Raw genomic sequence first — 17,740 nt, 5'->3', positions numbered from 1 at the left:
CGTGTGTTTCTTTCTTATATACTTAGTATTTTACTCTCTCTCTCTCTCTCTCTCTATATATATATATATACACACACACAACATTTCTATATTTTATTATTTCATAAGAAATAAGAATCGTTCTTAAAAATCATTAGAAAGAAATTACCCCAAATAGAAAGGACCCTTTTATTGCACGGTGCGTCAATAAAAATAAAACAAATGTTCACATTTTATTGCATTTTTGTTCAGGTTTTTAGACAACATGTGCGTGTTTTCTTGAAAAAAAAATGATTAATGTTCACTCACATGTATTAAAGGTTAAACTAAAGCATTTTAGTAATTTTTAATTGTAAGAAGAAAATTGCATTAAAAAAATGAAATCAGCGTGGATACAAATATTTAAATTTTAACTACCCAATTTAAAAAAAAAATTTTTTATCACATACACTCTTTTGCAATGTAAAAGTAATAAAACATTAGCTATTCTATTCTAATTGTTGATCAAAGAAAATCTAATTGTGATTATGATGGGGCCAATTTGAATGAGACTGACTCAGTATTAAATCATTTAAGCAGCCAGATGTCCATTATACTGCAGACACATGAATATGCATCCATACGCCAGGATGCAGTGCTTTCACCTACTCAGGGTGACCTATGCATGCATTATTATAATATATGGATAAATTAATGAATTACCACCCTGGATCTCTAGCATATCCATTTTTATAGAAAGGATCCATTTATATATGCTTATGGGTATGCTGTGGTGATACTGATTCTCATCCAAACAATGACATTCTGGATGGATGGATGCACCAGACAGAGAAAGAAAAAGAGAAAGTTTTACTGAATATTATAAAAAAGTATCACCTGTAGCTGCAGGGTCAATGTAGTGGATCAGAACTGCTGAATATTCTACATTAGAAAGTAAAAAAAATAGATACAATAATTGCATAATTGTATACATCTTTAATTTACAATGTGTGTGACTTTATTCATACACATTTTTAATGAACTAGTCTTCTCACTTGTCCTTACAGTGTAAAAGACAGAAAAACAAAATTAACATTTGGTAAATAAGTTACTGGCACAAGATGATTGGACAGGTCAGTCTGTACTACTGTAGCACTACCCTGACAGAGCAACAAAAGGAGATCCAACTGAATTCCTAAATTGGACAGCCCTTCTATCCAAGGTCATGGCTGCTGTTTCCCAAAATAACCTGGAGCGTGGACGCATCCAAAGTATAGCACTTTGTAGGGCATTATCTTTGGACACATAGACTGGAGCTCTGTTCTTGAAGACGTGTCAAAACTGAGACTAAGGACTTGTTGGAAGTCAGTGTGTCAGAGTTTTGAACCCTCTTATCCAGACGACCCTCATTATAGGAGTTCTTTTCACTTCAGAAAGCATTTATATACAGTTTTAAAGGAATAGTTCACCCAAAATTGAAATTTGCTGAAAATGTACTCACCCTTAGGCCATCCAAGGCATAGATGAGTTGGTCTCTTCATTGGAACAAATTTGGAGCAATTTCTCTCAGCAATGGATCTGCAGTGAATGGGTGCCATCAGAATAATAGCCCAAACAGCTGATAAAAACCACATGATTCACATGACTCCAGTTTATTAATTAGCTTCTTGTGAAGTGGAAAGATACAAATACAAATACAAACAATAACACATTTGTTTAAAACAAATACAACATTAAGATGTTTCTAACGCCAATCCATTGTCTCTGACTAAAATACTAGTCCTCTAATCAATAATACTGCTTGCTCCAGTGAAAAAGCAATGTTGTCTGGAGAGAAATATGCACAGATCAAAGCTAAAACGGTCTGAAACAGTTTTAAACAAACATGTTGCTGGATTTTGATGTAAGAGGACAACAGGTAGGGAGCTTTTTCACTGAAGGAAGTGTTATTATGGACTTCTTTTTTGGATTATTGTGATGTTTTTTATCAGCTGTTTGGATGCTCATTCTGACGACACCCATTGACTGTTTGTGAGCAAGTTATGAGATAAGATATTATGCAAATTTTCTCTGCATCTGTTCAGATGAAGAAACAAAATCATTTACTTCTTGGATGGCCTGGGTGAGTAATGTTTCAGCAAATTTTTATTTATGTTTGAACTATTCCTTTAACATACAAATTAATATATATATACAATTGTACATATACAATAATGTATGCAATGATTTATGTAATTCATATATCAATGACCAGAAAGTCAACTTTTACGAGGGCATCACAGAACCAGCATATCCTTGCCAACATCCTGGATGATGTGTCCAATAGGTGCCTGACTCTGAGCCTTGAGGTAGCACTGCTTCTTGCACTCCAACAGCGTCTCCAGGTCCTTCCACATCTTCATCTGTCTCATATTGGGCTCCTGGTTCTCTCGCACCTGCTTTACCTGCTGACGTAGAGCCTGCAAACCCAGAGACAACAATATTCATCGGCTTTAAAAACCTGCCTAGTGCTACATGTTCCGACTCCCATTGGAGATAAAAACAATCATTTACATATGTTCAAAACATGGCTGGTGCACAAAAAATGGACGGTCCTCACTGCAGAACGCAAGTACCAGGGGGCGTGGCTGGATCCAGATCCAACTCCTCCCACCTTACTGTATATATAATGTACCTAAACCTACCCATCTCCACCCCTTGATCCCTAAACTCACCCATCTCCACCCCTAAACCTACCAATCTCCACCCGCTAGATGTGGATCCAACCACGCCCCCTGGATCTTGTTTTCTGAAGTGAGGGGCTACTGAAAAAATTACCCACGATACCTCATCCGAATCTCAAATTCTTGCTGAGACATTAAATTTAATGTACCCATGTGCCGGCAGTCAATGTTGGCATAATTCAGAAATAATTCAGGATTCAGAAAGCTTGTAAAGTAGCAGTTATAAACAAGTTAAAGGGCAGGATGGGCAGTTATGGAAGAGTTTGGCATGCAGTCGTCCCTCATTCCCCCGTGCTGAGAGGGTGGTCCACTGGTTGTTCATCAGGGCAATGATTACACAAGCTTTGTTCAAACACTAGCATGATCACATGCACAGTTCGGCAGAAATATCACAGAGGCCAGGCCCCCACCCAAGTTGACCCTAACTCCAAGTTGACCCTGACAGATGAGATAATGACCAGTAAATGGCCTGATGGAACTAAGTTAAGAGTCAGAGATTTGACAGATCCTCACCTTGCCCAAGGACTCCTGCTCTGCTGTGTTTGCAATGTATTTCTCTCTGTAAGAGAAGGATATACAGTGATTTCTTAATATAATACTTGCCTTTAAGAAAAAATCCACATGCCTTGTGCACTATTTCTCAAGTCTTTCAAAGCCTTATTTTATGTGTACATGAAAATTTGATTTATAGCAGGAAATAAATGATTATCTTTGCAAAACAACTTATTATTAGTCTGGGTTAGGGTTAACCTAACCCTAACCCTAACCCTAACCCTAACCTAACCCTAACCCAACATTTATTTTCATTGGCTGCAAAGACAAATGTTATTATTTAATTTAAGTTGAATTTATAGCTATTGTAGCTATAGCTAATTTCTGTTAATGCTTGGAAAGAAAACAAATCTAACCTGACAATGGTAAAAGAACTCATGACTTATGATTACAGCAATTTGCCCATTCCTGAGTCACTCCTACTTAGGATTGAACCTGCAACCTTTGTGTTAACAGCTTAAATCCTTAACCACAAGGCTATCGCCCGCCTCCACGTTCAGCAGAAAATCTGCTAAAGTTTTCGAATGTGTAGGCTGCATGGATCAGAAATGGGTGAATAGATACTTGAAGCATAACTGAAACAAAAGAGATGAAGAAAAACAACAACGGTTCTGAGCAGTAGGCAGGCGGGCGTGCTGAGAGCTGCCAGCTCAAAAGAGTCTCTCTGGGATCATTTGTTTGTCAGTTCTGAAGCATGAATTCATGTGTTGTGTGCACGCCTGTCTTTTCACTGGAGCTTTTGGATTTATCTATAGCAGATATATCTCCAGTTTCTCACCTGAGAGCTGTCCTCCGCACCTGTAAGTCCATTGACTGATTGATCTTACTCTGATCTGCCGCTCTCTGCATTTGACTCTCAATAATCTGTGAAAGAGAAGCCGGGGAGGAGAGAGTGAAAGAAAACCACAGGACTAGAAATCTCTGATGTCTGAGAGGAAGATGGATTTTACCTCTCTCATGCAGTTAATGTGATGATATCGGCTTTCTTCCTGTGCCGTCTCTTCCCTAAGTACCCTCACTTCCTGTATAACATCGGGACATTAAATCATTGCCTGCTCATGTATATTCAATTTTGTTACATGAGATGCTAAAACAGTCAAGTTGACACCAAGGTTGACTATCTTTGAATTTATGAGTTGGAATTTGAACATCCACGGAATGTTGAACTTAAATCTGAACTGGACTAAGAGGAAGAATAATTGCAGCTCAAATCAGATTTCATTTATAGATATTTGAATTTACATCTACAGTTTTTTTACATACAGTTCAATCTTGATTTAAATTGAAAGAAACTGTCATCACATTATGAATGCTTCACAGCCCTGGTTGAGCCCCGTCATACCTGTTCAAGCTTGGACCTGTTGCTCTCCAGTCCTACAGCACAGGTGTCATACTGAGCCTTCTTTTGCTCATACTCTGGAGCGAGCTCCTGTTTTAACAAGCAAAAACAAAAGAGAATGCAATTCTGACAGCGCTGATATGCTGATTGGCTCTTTGTAGTTGATAGTGAATCTCAGTATGGGGGAGAGAAACAAATGGCTTTGTATCTTCAGTGTTTCACTTGACGCTAAACAGTCACTCACTGCGTGTTCCTGTCTCAGAGCTCTCAGGTCCTTTATCAGAGGAGACAGAGCAGACTTCTTCTGTGCTATCACTGAATTCAGCTTCTTTACCTGAAATAAACACACATCTTCATGACAGGTGATGACCCGAGTGAGAATCAACAAAATGTTAAAACTAAAATTACCAATCTTATCTATCAAAAATAATGTAAAATTGTATATATATTGAAGAAGAACTGACCAATATACTCATTTTAACCTAAAAAAACGTAAAAAAATTTTATTCTTCTTCTTCTTCTTATTATAATTATTATTAATGTTGAAAACCGTTGTGCTTCTTTAATTTTATGGAAACCGTGACACATTTTTTCAGACTTTCAAAAGAACAGAATTTATTTCAAGAGTCTTTACTGTCACTTTTGGTCAACTGAACACATTCTTGCTTAATGAAAGTATTATTATTATTATTTAAAGCTTATTGACCCCAAACTTTTGAACGGTAGTGTATCTCATAGTATAGATAATAATTAAAACTCTAAATAGCTTTAACATTCCCCAATGTAATATGCATATTGACAGTCTCCCGTAACACCGAGCAGAACATTTGGAGGAAACAACACATTTCAAGCTGAGAGCTGTGCATCATTATCCAATCCGCCTGGCCCAGCTGACCATTTCAGACATGTCGTCCAGCGTTCGTCCCTTCATCTCGTCCAGCTCGCTCTTGATAGCGGAGACTCTCTCCAGCTCTTCCTGAGTATCGCTGTAGCCCGAGATCCCCTGCTGAGCCTCCAGAGATTGCTGAACGCCAGAACACAAGCAAAGCATAAATAGAACAACTGTTTATTCGCCTTGTCAATTAGATTACTAACTGAAATGTTTCTCAGTTTGATTATTTGCATATCGTAAACAATCAATGTTCCTGAAAAACATTAGAACTGTGAGCTGTATAATTTCAGCCCACTGAACAAACAAGATCTGAAACACATTAGCCAAGCTTTCTCGCAAAACAATCTTATAATGAAATCAAAATCGACCCTATTTACCTAATAAATGTCAATGTGCATGATACATCAGAACATTGCAAAATAAAATCTTTTCATTATATATATTTCATCAAAATGTAGTAACGGTCTCGGTACTGATAAAAACAAGTACCGTCTTAGATTATATTCTAATGAATATTCTGATTATTGGATTAGAAAGTAATGATTATATTCTGATATTCTAAAATATGAAACAACAGTGAAAACAGTTTTGGCCCAGGCTTGTGGAACCAACCGCAAAACGGAGGACGAAAATTCCCCTACTCAAAAAACAACAGCATGGGACGCAGACAGGGAGCAAATGCCGGGATCATAAATAGCCCAAGCTCAGCCTTTCTGCGTCAAATGGGCTTGCTGATAGAGTCCGAGACAGGGAGGGTTCAGAGGTGTGAAGTCATTTCCAGGAAGGTGCTGTAACTTTAGCGTTAATGCAATTTGAATAGACAGGGACGGGTACAGGGAAGGTAGATTATGTACCAGTGCGTATAAGATGTTGAAATGATATGCTGATAGACACAAGATAAAACACCAGTGATGTAAGCTGAACAAATGTGGACTTTAAGCAGGGTGCTATTTTCAATTTCAGTTCCTGAATTTGAATTCGATTTGAATTAATTTACCAAACAGGATGCAGAATTGCCATCTGGTTTTGAATGTAAGGAGGTGGAATTAAAATAAATTGAAGTTAAATAAATACAGATGATAATTTGAGGTAATTTGTCAAATAAAAAAAAAACACTTCTTTGAAAGCTCACAGAGTATGAACGTTTATAGATCTTGCGGATGGAAAGAACGACAGAATGACAAATAAATATGTGTTTACCAGCTGCTGTTGTCCAGCTGTGTGTCGTTCTCTCAGGATCTCTTCAGTCCTCTGTAGAACACCGTACTCCACCTTCAGCTCAGCGATCTCCTGACGTTTCTTCTTATAAGCGCTGCTCTTGCCACGCATCTTGGCCACATAACGCTTAAACTAAAAAACAGGATAAAAAAAACAACAAATTGAAATTTTTATTAAGACATGAAAAAAGAATCCATGACAAAAATCATTGATAAAATGAAAAGGACAAAATAGGAAAAAAAAAGAACAATAAGAAAAAAGAAAATAAGGAAAAAATGGACAAGAAAAAATTGTTTAACTGTTCTGCATTTCATGCAAGTTTCCACAGTTTTTAATCTCCCTTTTGCCTTCACTAGTTAATTGTAAATGCTCCTGTGGTGTGACAAATGAGTTTTTAAAGACATTAGCACTCATGTAGTTTCACAATTAAGCATAGTTTAATTTTAGGTCATCAAATCCATATGCATAATAATTAGTAAAAAAAAAAATAGGAAAAGTGAAATTCTGTTCAGTATAATCTGCTGTGCAATGAGAAAATGTGACAGGATATTTCAGAAGGGATAAACACAGATCCCAGCACACAATGAGTCCTGGTTGAGTGACTGTGTCTCACTAATGACTACAAGCAAAGCAAAGCCACCGTCTCAAATAGGAAAATGGTAATGACATGCAAACACCACCTGCGCTGCACGTACATGTGCGGGGTTAGGGGATGCAATGAGGCAAAGTCAGGGCAACATTGTGGCCTTGGCTCTGTTTCCGGTAAAGTGAGAATCTCTAGGAGAAATCAGCTCTTGAGGAATGAGTGGGTGTGAAAAAGGGGCAAACCAGTGTGCCGCTGGGACTTCTCAGTGGATCTGAACAAAAGAAACCTGAGCCTGCAGGCATGCAGCCAGAGTGACAAAAAACATCTTCATCTGGCAGCTCATTCGCTCAGGCTATTCTACTGTCTACTGCCAATGGCTATAAATGTTGAGAGGCACCAGAGAGCAAACTCAGAAATCACACAATGTGCCGTATGTCACTTGGGGCATGTAGAGATTGTGTGAGAGAGTTTATGCTTTGTGTATTTTGGGACAGCAAGGGCAGACAAGGTTGGTGTGGTTTGGGAGGGGAGCAACAATAATACCTTGCTGTGTTCTCAGTTCCCTCATTGCAAGCAACTGAAACACGTGAGCATTTAAATGCTTTATTGCAGGTTCAATATAAGTTAAGCTTAACCGACAGCATTTGTTGCATAATGCTGATTACCACAAAAATAATTTCACTTTTTATCTTATATTAATTATTCAGTTGATATTTGAGTCATCTAGATTTTTTAAGCAGCGTACACACTAGTCTTTTTAGATACTGCAACATTTTATATGATGTCACACTCTGTGGCATTTTTTTTTTAAAGTATAAATTAAACATAAATATACAAAAACTAAAATATACAGTCTACTAAACTTTCTGCACCACTGCAAATCTGTAGCTTTAAAGTCACACTGTGATGTATTGTTCTTCTACTGATCACGTCTTCATGTAATTCAAATTCATAGGTCAGAGTTCACCAAACATGAATGTTACAAAGTTCACGTTTTGTTGAACTCTGGCCTGAATCAATTGCATTGTACTTTAAAGCCAAAAGTATAAATCTTGTCCACGTTTTGCTCCGTCTCCCAAGCAGGCCAGTTTTTGTATCCTAGCTGGCAACAGTGATACTCTGAGCATTTTAAAAGAACAAGCCGATTCCATCCATGCTAATTGTAAAAAGAAAACATTATGAAAGACCTGTGTGTGCAGCTGTGTGTGGAACGGAGTAGGACATGACAAAAAGTATACCTGAGTCTTAAGTGTCTCACAATTGGATTTTTGCTTTTTTGAAGAAAAAAAGATTAGTAGAAAATGATTTTTTTTGTAATTGCAATCATACCAACATGTGCTGCTGACTGAGTTGAATTTGTATTGAACTTGGAATATTCATTTAAGGGAAACACGAGGTTGTGTGTGTGGAAAAACACAAGACCTATAGATCCATCTATGTATGTTCGCAAGGTCCATCTTCTTATTAGAGATTTTTTTGGCAGTTGGCATACATCATAAGGTGCATTACTGCCAACAAGGAGTGTGGATCAGGATTTAATCATTTTTTTATTTACTAAAATGCAAACAAAACTATATTCTCTTATCTAACTTTGCTTTCATACGTTTTTTCTCATCTGGAGGGTCAAAGAAACAGTACAAAAAATATATTCTAAATGTTTTTTTGATGTGAGACTTTTATTTTATATATTATATATATTGTAGCAAACACTCTTCAATTGCACACGCAAATGCGGTGGAGCACGCTGTATATCATTTCACTAAAGCGCAAAGGAAACAACGAGGTTGCACCGTGTGAATTAAAAGTAAAGTATCACTTAAAAAGTAAATAAATCACTTACCTGGTATTTTGTGTGTTGGCTTTGAAGGATTTTCATAAAGGTATGATATTCATTCTATTCTATTCAGAAGCAGTTTTCATGTTTCCAAAAATGCCATGTTATTTTCACTTTGTGTTATTTTGAATATATTTAAATGACTGTGGTGGCTCATACCAACTTAATTGTATATACAAAAACAGTGACACTTTAGAATAGGGAACACTTAGTCCCTTTTAACTATGACTTTTCAAAAAAAATCCTATTTTTCTGCTTATTAATAGTTAGTAAGGTAGTTGTTAAGTATGTTTAGGTTCTGGGTAAGATTAGGGATGTAGAAAAAGGTCATGTAGAATAAGGCATTAATATGTGCTTAATCACTACTAATAAATGGCTAAAATTCTAGTAATATTCATGCTTATAAGCAACAAGTTAAGAGACCCTAAAATAAATTGTTACCACAAAAAACTAGTTTGGAACTGCTATTTAATGAGGATATATGATGCTTTTTTAAAGACCATTATTTTGAGTATTTGGTGTAACAGAATATGATGACATGCTTTAATGTTCATTATTTTTCATGATTATTTTTCAAATACTGTATTATTGTAGGTCCTCTATGCCCCACCTCTCTCAAACGCGTCGTTTTCTAGAAAAGTCCCTCCCTCTGAAAAGCGCAATCTGCTCTGATTGGTCAACTGAACCAGTGCATTGTGATAGGCCGAAATATTGCAAGTACTTGTTGGAAATGTAATGCCACTTTCCATAATCGCGTAGATACACATAGCATCTTCCTGACATGGCTGCTTCAACACTAACTGTGGTTACTGAAACCACGCCTTCTTTCTTTGCGTGAACATTTGGGAGGCATTATGCAAATATTGCCACATAGTGATGTAGAGATGTGGGGGCGTGTTTGAATGAGCCATTTTAAGGGGGAGTGGCAGAGTCTTAACTTTTATAAAGAATATATCTTTTGATTTGAGACGTTAGGCTTTGTATGTGTGTGTCAACAATATTGTGAAAGAAATTTGCTTAGCTTTTTTGTTTTGTTTTTTAAACAAATATATATACATAAACAAATAGTGGGCCAGGGCTTGATGACCATGGGAAAATGTGGGTCCCAAGGCCAAACCAGTTTAGAAGCACTGCTTTCTAGTAAAAAAAATGTTTGTTAACAATTAATCTTATTTTTATTAACATTTAGAAATCATAACCCTAACCCCGGGAACATGGAACTGTTTCTTTTTTTCTTTCTTTTTTTCTTTCTTTCTTTCTTTCTTTCTTTCTTTCTTTCTTTCTTTCTTTTTTGCCATTATCTACCTGTGATTATTGAATTTGAGTCATAGCTGGGTCTCCCACTGCTCCAAAAGCCATTCTTTCCTTCCGTTTTCTTCTACATTGTGCCTCAAGTTGACCATACTTGGTTATTGCCTATTTCAGTGGCTCAGACTTGCACATCCCTATCACATGTATAGACACATACTCTCTCTTTAGTTTCAGCTATCCATCACTTGGCTGCTGCTGTTCACGGTTGGATGAGCCATGGACAGAAGTTAGTGTTATCATGGAGAGGCTGATAAAATCGTAGGAAGTCCAGAATTGGGGGAGGGATGTGGTGGCTATTTTAGCAAGGGAGATGCTCTATCTGTTTGGCCTGCAAATATCTCTGCCCTCATGCCAGCCAGGGAGTGGAACGTCTGCTTGTTAAAAAAAAAATGCAGACAGGCAGCAAAAAGTGAGGACAGGATAGTTCACAGGTCTCATAAACAGACACATGCCTGTTCATCACTGACAGTTACTCCTGGAAATATCCTGGGAAAAAAACATGACAGCTCTGGCACTGGGGCCAGTGTGAGAAAGATCGAGCCAGATGACATAACTGTCACCTGCACTATTGGAGCAGTGCTGCTTAAAGGGCTAATTCACTGCTCTCAAGATTTTTTTGAAAAAAAAATGGTTTGAAATAGGTTCTACATGACTAGAAAAAAAAAGAGAAAATAGGCAGTAGTGTTCTTCTCTGCCAAAAACTTTAGATTTAGGTGCCATTCTTCTGTTGATATGGAAAGGAGTAAACAAAATGCTTGATCCTGATGGTGCAAATGTGCATCTGGCAGAATTTTCCTAACAAATAAAGGGCACAAATAACACAGAGGAAAACACACTGCTCATTTACATACACAGCTGCCACTGTGTCCTTTAAGTGTACATACCATATGTTTTTATGCCTTGCAAATTTGGTTTTCTATTACACATGAAACAAGCCAATTCTGGTGATTAAGGCATATACACTGCAAAAGTATATTAATGTAACACAATAATTTTGTAATATTTTTAGTTTGTGTGTCTACCCTGAAGCACTTGCAGCTGTCTCTATGTGTTGTGGATAGTGTGTGTTTGTTTGCAGAACCTCATCTCCACGGATCAGCTCCACTCCGCCCCGCTCTCGTGCCTGACTGCTCTTCATGTTCAGTTCTCTCTCCACAGCCGCCAACTCCTCACGGGCCTCCTGCAGCTCCTCCACCTTGGCCTCCTTCTTACGGACTATAATAGCAGCCTAAACACACAAATTAATTACCGTTTTTTCGGACTATAAGTCGCACCTGAGTATAAGTCGCATCAGTCCAAAAATACGTGATGAGGAAAAAAACATATATAAGTCGTACTGGACTATAAGTCACATTTATTTAGAACCAAGAGAAAACATTACCGTCTCCAGCCGTGAGACTGGACTCTATGCTGCTCAGTGTAGACTACAGGAGTATAGAGGAGCATAGAGCGCCCTCTGGCGGCTGGAGACGGTAATGTTTTCTCTTGGTTCATGTCTTTTAGCTCATTTCTCTTGGTTCATGTCAAATTAATTTTGATAAATAAGTCGCACCTGACTATAAGTCGCAGGACTAGCCAAACTATGAAAAAAAAGTGTGACTTATAGTCTTACGATGTGTTTTAAATGTATTTTAATAAATATTTGGTGGTTTTTTGACGCTCACATTATCTTAATTTAATTTTGAATATTAGAGTTTAGTTTTAGTAAGTTTAGCTTTTACTATATATATATATATATATATATATATATATATATATATATATATATATATATATATATATATATATATATATATATATATATATAATTTGTTTTTTATATTTTGTTTCCTCTGGAACATCAAAAATCGTGCTGGAGCACATTTAAGAAAAAAATCGGACAGACTCAAGACTATGCTGATAAACAAATGTAATGCAAAATAGAAGAATTCTCACTAGTGGTGGTTTAGAATATGGTTTTGCATTATGCTGCACTGCTTTTACATTGTTTTTCTATGTAAAAGTGATGAATGGATGTTATTGAAAAACACATGAAGTAAGAAAAGTCTGCCTTTTTGAAAAAAAAAAAAACGCAACTCTATGATCAGTTGACTGGGACAAAGGTCTATTATACAGTCTAGTTATTATACAAAAATATTTGACATCAGAATGCCGCCACTGACCAATCAGAATCAAGAGAGCCATGTAATAGGCTATGATAATGGACATCTGGCAACTACCATAGACAGTAAAAGAAATGGACACAGCGACCCCATTGGAACTCAATTGAGACAAATGAAGCCCAGTTTTAGCGTTTTTTAGCACTTCCGTTTCTGACGCGCAGACTCAAACGAAGCTTGACGACGTCAGCAACCTGTCTGCCAGATGTAAATCTTCTAGTAGCTGTGCGTGCAAACTGCCATCGTTAATCTTGCAGAGACGGCAAGCTTGAGCGGGGAGTTCTTTGTCGTGAGTGAGCAGGAGTAAGTATACTGATTAATTATTTTGTATAGTATTTTAAAATGTAACGCCACTACGCCATATTAAGTTAATTGCCTGCGAGCTTCTCCACCTGTCTGTACGGTAATGCGACAGAGAGCCGAGTGGTTATGACGCAATCGTTAGCCTATTTTTTACAAAAACTGTTTATACGGGGCCATAATGTAACATAGAAGGTAATGGAGCCCTTTATACATTGTCGTGTATCTTTAGAAATAAATAATGGACAAACAGAGTCTTTAAACGCCTCAGATGTAAAGTTATTCGCTGTCAAAGTGACGCCAAAATGAATGGGAGTCAATGGGAATGCTAACGCAAGTGAAGTTCTGCTAAAAGATGGCAGCCCCCACCCGACTTCAACTTCCGGTCGAGTTCCTTGCCCCTTGGCAACTACATATGAAACAAATGCACATTGTTGTATTAGCAAATCAGAGAACATCAAACATTCTTTCAAGTTCAAAGACACGCAGGACAAGGGCATCATCTCTCCATACAGGTATGATGGCACATGGTCACTTATACCCTGTGTTTCCATTCTGGGCACGATGGGTTTCAAAGGCTTAAGGACCAAACACTAAATCACATATTTCTCAACCCTGCATGAATAAAGTTTGGGCAGAAATCTCCCAACCAAAAATAAACCCTACCTCAAGTAGGTGATGAAAGAGGGAAAAGAGATAATGGCTAACCTGCTGTCTGAACAAAGAGAGTTTATCATCCATTGGGTCATTACGCATCATCCTCTTCTCAATCAGTTGGTTGATTTCTGTGTTGGTTTCTCTGATCTATTGAACAAAAGACATTTCATTACTGTATATACACTACATTCAAAAGCAAGGTTCATTAAATAGATCAAAACTGACAATATAAGACATCTATAATGTTACAAAATATTTATATTCCAAATAAACGCTGTTCTTATACATAAGAGAACCCTGAAAAAACTGTATTCCACACTTTCTTTAAGCACCACATTGGTTTTAAACATTGATAATAATAATAAATGCTTTTGAGCACCAGATCAGCATATTTCTGAAGGATTTCTGAAGTATCACGTCTACGTGTTTTTATAAGGTTCTGTGTTCAGACTTTAACATTAAGATTCAAATCCATGCGCACTGACTGACCTTGTCCTCCAGCTCCCTCAGTTCTGCTTGGCCCATAGCAGGCTCAGACGCCACCTTCTGTAAATACTGCACCACCTTTCTCATGTTCTCCAGCTCTCTGGGCAGCTTCGCAGACACCATGTAGGAGTTGAACTTGATGTCCTCTTCGAGTCTCTTCATGAGGCCTGTGGTTTAGGATCACATGCATGTTACCTTTATAAATAAAAGTACAAAAAGTGTTCTCGCTATGTGCCACAACACTTGTCTATTGCAGTGAGAGTGTAATAAGAATCAGTGAACATTATAAAGAAACTGTTGTGGAGTTCTGAAACAATGTGAGAGCACAAGATATATTTACAAATTAACAAATAAATGTACAGTGAATAAATCCTTGAAATATGAGTAAAAGGTTCAAAAAGGTCACAAAACCAGGTGTGAGTCACTAAAGCAAAATCACCATTATGTATATATAAACTGGGAATCGAACCCATGACCTACGCTTGAACACCGAGTCATTCTGAGACAGGAGTCCTTAAGTATAGCAACTTACTCTCTGGCTTTTCATCTGCACCAGCTTGCTGCAAGTCTTTGAGCTGAATCTGACATCTCTGGAGTCTCTGCTCTGCCTGGAAGAGCTACAACCGAGACAAAACACAGCCTGAGCTATCAGAATGTACAGTAGACAATAACTGATTGAGGTCATGGAGCTCCAATCTTCAGACATAAACATACTTACTGATATATTCGTGCAGATATTAAAACTGTCTCTACCTGGTTTTTTTGCTCCTGTTTCTGATGAGCAAGAGATTCTTCTCTTTCTTTTTCCACTCTTAGCTGTCTGGCCAGTTCCAGCATGCGTTGGTGGTTTGACACCGCTTCCACCTAGTGGACGAGAACATGGTTTTGAATATATATAGTATTTTTGGGTTTGCAAGGAGTTATGATCATATGCACACATGGAATTTTCAGCTCCGATTTGAGCTTCAGAACTTCTGTGGCTATGAACATTTATTTTAAAAATTCATTCATTTTATTTATATATATATATATATATATATATATATATATATGAAGAGTTCAGATGCAAAAGCCTCTAAATGCCATCTGAAATTTTCATCTAAAATTAGGTTTTTTATCAGGCTCCTAAATTTATGTTCAGTTATTTCACTTTAATAACCTGGAAAAGGACCTGAACATCGGAATTAAAGTAAAATTAATCAACCTAAGCATAGGAGCTTGATAAAAATCCTAATTTTAGATGAAAATTTCAGATGGCATTTAGAGGTTTTTGCATCTGAACTCTTCATATATATATATATATATATATATATATATATATATATATATATATATATATATATATATATATATATATATATATATATATATAAATTGTTAAATAAAACCCTCTGTTTTTATTTCAGAATGCATTGGTGGTCCTTTATTTTGTGTGGATTTAAAACTGTTAATTTTTCCAATTAAGCCTTTTAAACAATGACCTCCGCAATTTACTTTGATACTTCTCAGCAAACGTGTGCATTTGCAGGTGCGTTTCCATAATTTGATTTAGTTTCATTAGCAGATTCTGTAGCACTCTGTCTTTCTTACCCTCTTTTTAAGCCGCTCCACCCTTTTTATGAGTTGGTCCTTCTCCTCCTCCATTGCTACAATGTCCTGCAGCGACACATTATTATTGTGTATATAATGTGAAACTCTACATGACCAGATGGGACTTCGGCAAGACTGGCTTTCTTACCCGTCGAATCTCAGCGGTGGAGAAACCTGAGCTCTTCAGCTGTTCACACTCTTTGTGGATGTTCTTGAATCCCTCCACCAGCTCCTCATACTATAAAAACAGCAGAATAAAGCACAAAAAAGAAATATCTGTCAATCGAAAATCATGCAAAAACATACAAACAGAATCTCAAGGCGGTATAAAAACAGGGTACAGAAGAGGCTTTAGCATTCTCAACAAATGACAAAATATTTTTTTAAGTAAGCAATCATCATTTATACAGAATAATCCATAATTAATACAAAATATACATAATATTTTAGTAACAACTCTAAATATTATATCAGCTCTTTTTACAATTTTTTGCAAGCTTATCATACAAATTTGGGACACTGATTTGCATAATTTAGTTATTTGCCAGCAATGAATGTACAAATTAAATGTTTTTCATTTAATTTCTGATAAATTACAAAAATATTGTTTATTTATAAACTTTGTCTAGTGTGCTAAAGAAACAAAACAGATAGAATAGAATATAATAGAATAGAATAGAATCTAAAAACATTTTGTTGTTGATGTTTACAAGGCTAACGCTCAGGCCTTCCAAGATGTAGACGAGGATGTTTCTTCATCAGAACAGATTTGGAGAAATGTTTCACTTGCACACCAATGGATCCACTGCAGTGAATGGGTGTCATGAGAATGATAGTTTAAACAGCTTTTCAAGATGTTAATTGGGTCTGAATTTGTGTTGTGGATCATTGTGATGTTTTTATCAGCTGTTTCGACTCTCATCCCAATCTGTTCCGATGAAGCAACAAACTCGTTATTTCTTAGTTGCTTGAGGTTGTGTCAGTTTTCATTTTTAGGTGAACTATTACTTTAAGCCATATGTTCAGTAGTCATACCTGGTGGTAGGTCTCAGCAATTATATCATCTTGGAGAAACTCAGCAGGAATCTCTAGTTTGACGAGGAACCTGGCCAGGTACGCTCTCTTCTTCAGCTCAGGAATCCTCTGTAACAGCCAGTGCAAGATGGGGTGCACCACAGGCTTACTGCCCATCACCAAACCCTGACGAAAACTGCTTCTGTCGACGAATACACATTTCAAACATATCTGAAACACTTAAATGTACAAAAGTAAAACTTTTTAATCAATTTAATCTTTCTGTTAGGATAGCCGAAAACAAACTTGGCTCCCATATATATGGCAACCATATAAGATTTTGCACTGATTCTGTCTTACGCTTCAGACATTCCGCCAGGAGGTTTGTATTTCAGCATCCCCAGAAGAGTAAACATTCTCTTAGCTGTCTGCTCAGGCATTTCCTCACGTATATCAATGGCTTGCTGAAACAAAAGATGCATAGATAGATAAAGAGACAATATAAAGAGTTAAAAACAGCCTATTAGTGGGAACACACTTACAATATGCAGTACAAATAAAACTGACAGATAACCAGCCTCTCAAATATAATATAGATTATAAAAAGCAGATGACAGATGCTGACACAAAGAATACAGTTATATACTGTTATGTTAATTAATTGATATTGTGCATCAGTAAGTTAATAATAAAGACGATTTTTGACTTACCTTTGGATCGATTTCAGCCAGAACATCATTTAAAGCCTGCAGCAACTGCATCGGCTCCAGAGAGTCGAATGTTATGAGATTGAAGTTTTTCTTAAAAGGCTCCCTGTTTAGCTGTTCAACGAGAAATTTCAGCTGTTCGCTCATCTTTAAGGCTTTGTGGGTTTCAAACCTAAGAAAAAGAAAAAAAATCTCACTAGTTTGCGATGCTTTGAAAAATACTTTTTTCCAACTAACGTAGCTAATTGTCGAGCAGATAATCTGAGAACGGTTCTCTGTCGCAGAATGTCGTTTTTTTATTTGATTTTAGCTAAATGAAAATGATAAATAATCGGATACGTTGTGTAACTGCGTGTACTGCGAACACATCAACAAATTCTGCCTAGGAACCGTTGCCACACAAGGCCTGGTTGC

The 17,740-nt window shown here is 36.9% G+C and overlaps 1 protein-coding gene across 1 annotated transcript; it reads right to left on the bottom strand.

Moving 5' to 3' along the window:
- Positions 1-938: 938 nt before the first annotated feature.
- Positions 939-17,473, bottom strand: ift81 (intraflagellar transport 81 homolog). The gene is made up of 18 exons (XM_026245060.1): positions 17,330-17,473; positions 16,980-17,083; positions 16,641-16,821; positions 15,754-15,843; positions 15,606-15,671; positions 14,769-14,879; positions 14,548-14,632; positions 14,019-14,182; positions 13,581-13,676; positions 11,495-11,641; positions 6,665-6,814; positions 5,468-5,596; positions 4,817-4,906; positions 4,576-4,662; positions 4,184-4,255; positions 4,012-4,097; positions 3,195-3,240; positions 939-2,417 (listed from the first exon to the last, which is right to left on the bottom strand). Exons 1-18 carry the CDS (start codon positions 17,471-17,473, stop codon positions 2,235-2,237), a joined length of 2,031 nt encoding a protein of 676 aa, XP_026100845.1. The 3' UTR covers positions 939-2,234.
- Positions 17,474-17,740: the final 267 nt, after the last annotated feature.

Source organism: Carassius auratus, unplaced genomic scaffold (assembly GCF_003368295.1).
Source record: "Carassius auratus strain Wakin unplaced genomic scaffold, ASM336829v1 scaf_tig00008058, whole genome shotgun sequence".
NCBI classification, from domain to species: Eukaryota; Metazoa; Chordata; class Actinopteri; order Cypriniformes; family Cyprinidae; genus Carassius; species Carassius auratus.
The sequence above is the reverse complement of the archived record's forward strand: the minus strand, read 5'-3'. Positions and strand labels throughout refer to the sequence as shown.

What these genes read in the sequence shown, in the direction of transcription:
- ift81 (XM_026245060.1), bottom strand. Translation starts at nt 17,473, where the DNA reads ATGAGCGAACAGCTGAAATTTCTCGTTGAACAGCTAAACAGGGAGCCT. An exon ending in AGCTGATCCGTGGAGATGAG is followed by an intron (nt 6,815 to 11,494) that starts GTTCTGCAAACA and finishes CCTGTTTTTTAG; the next exon opens with TTTAAGCGTTATGTGGCCAA. An exon ending in GTGCGGAGGACAGCTCTCAG is followed by an intron (nt 3,241 to 4,011) that starts GTGAGAAACTGG and finishes CTTCTCTTACAG; the next exon opens with AGAGAAATACATTGCAAACA.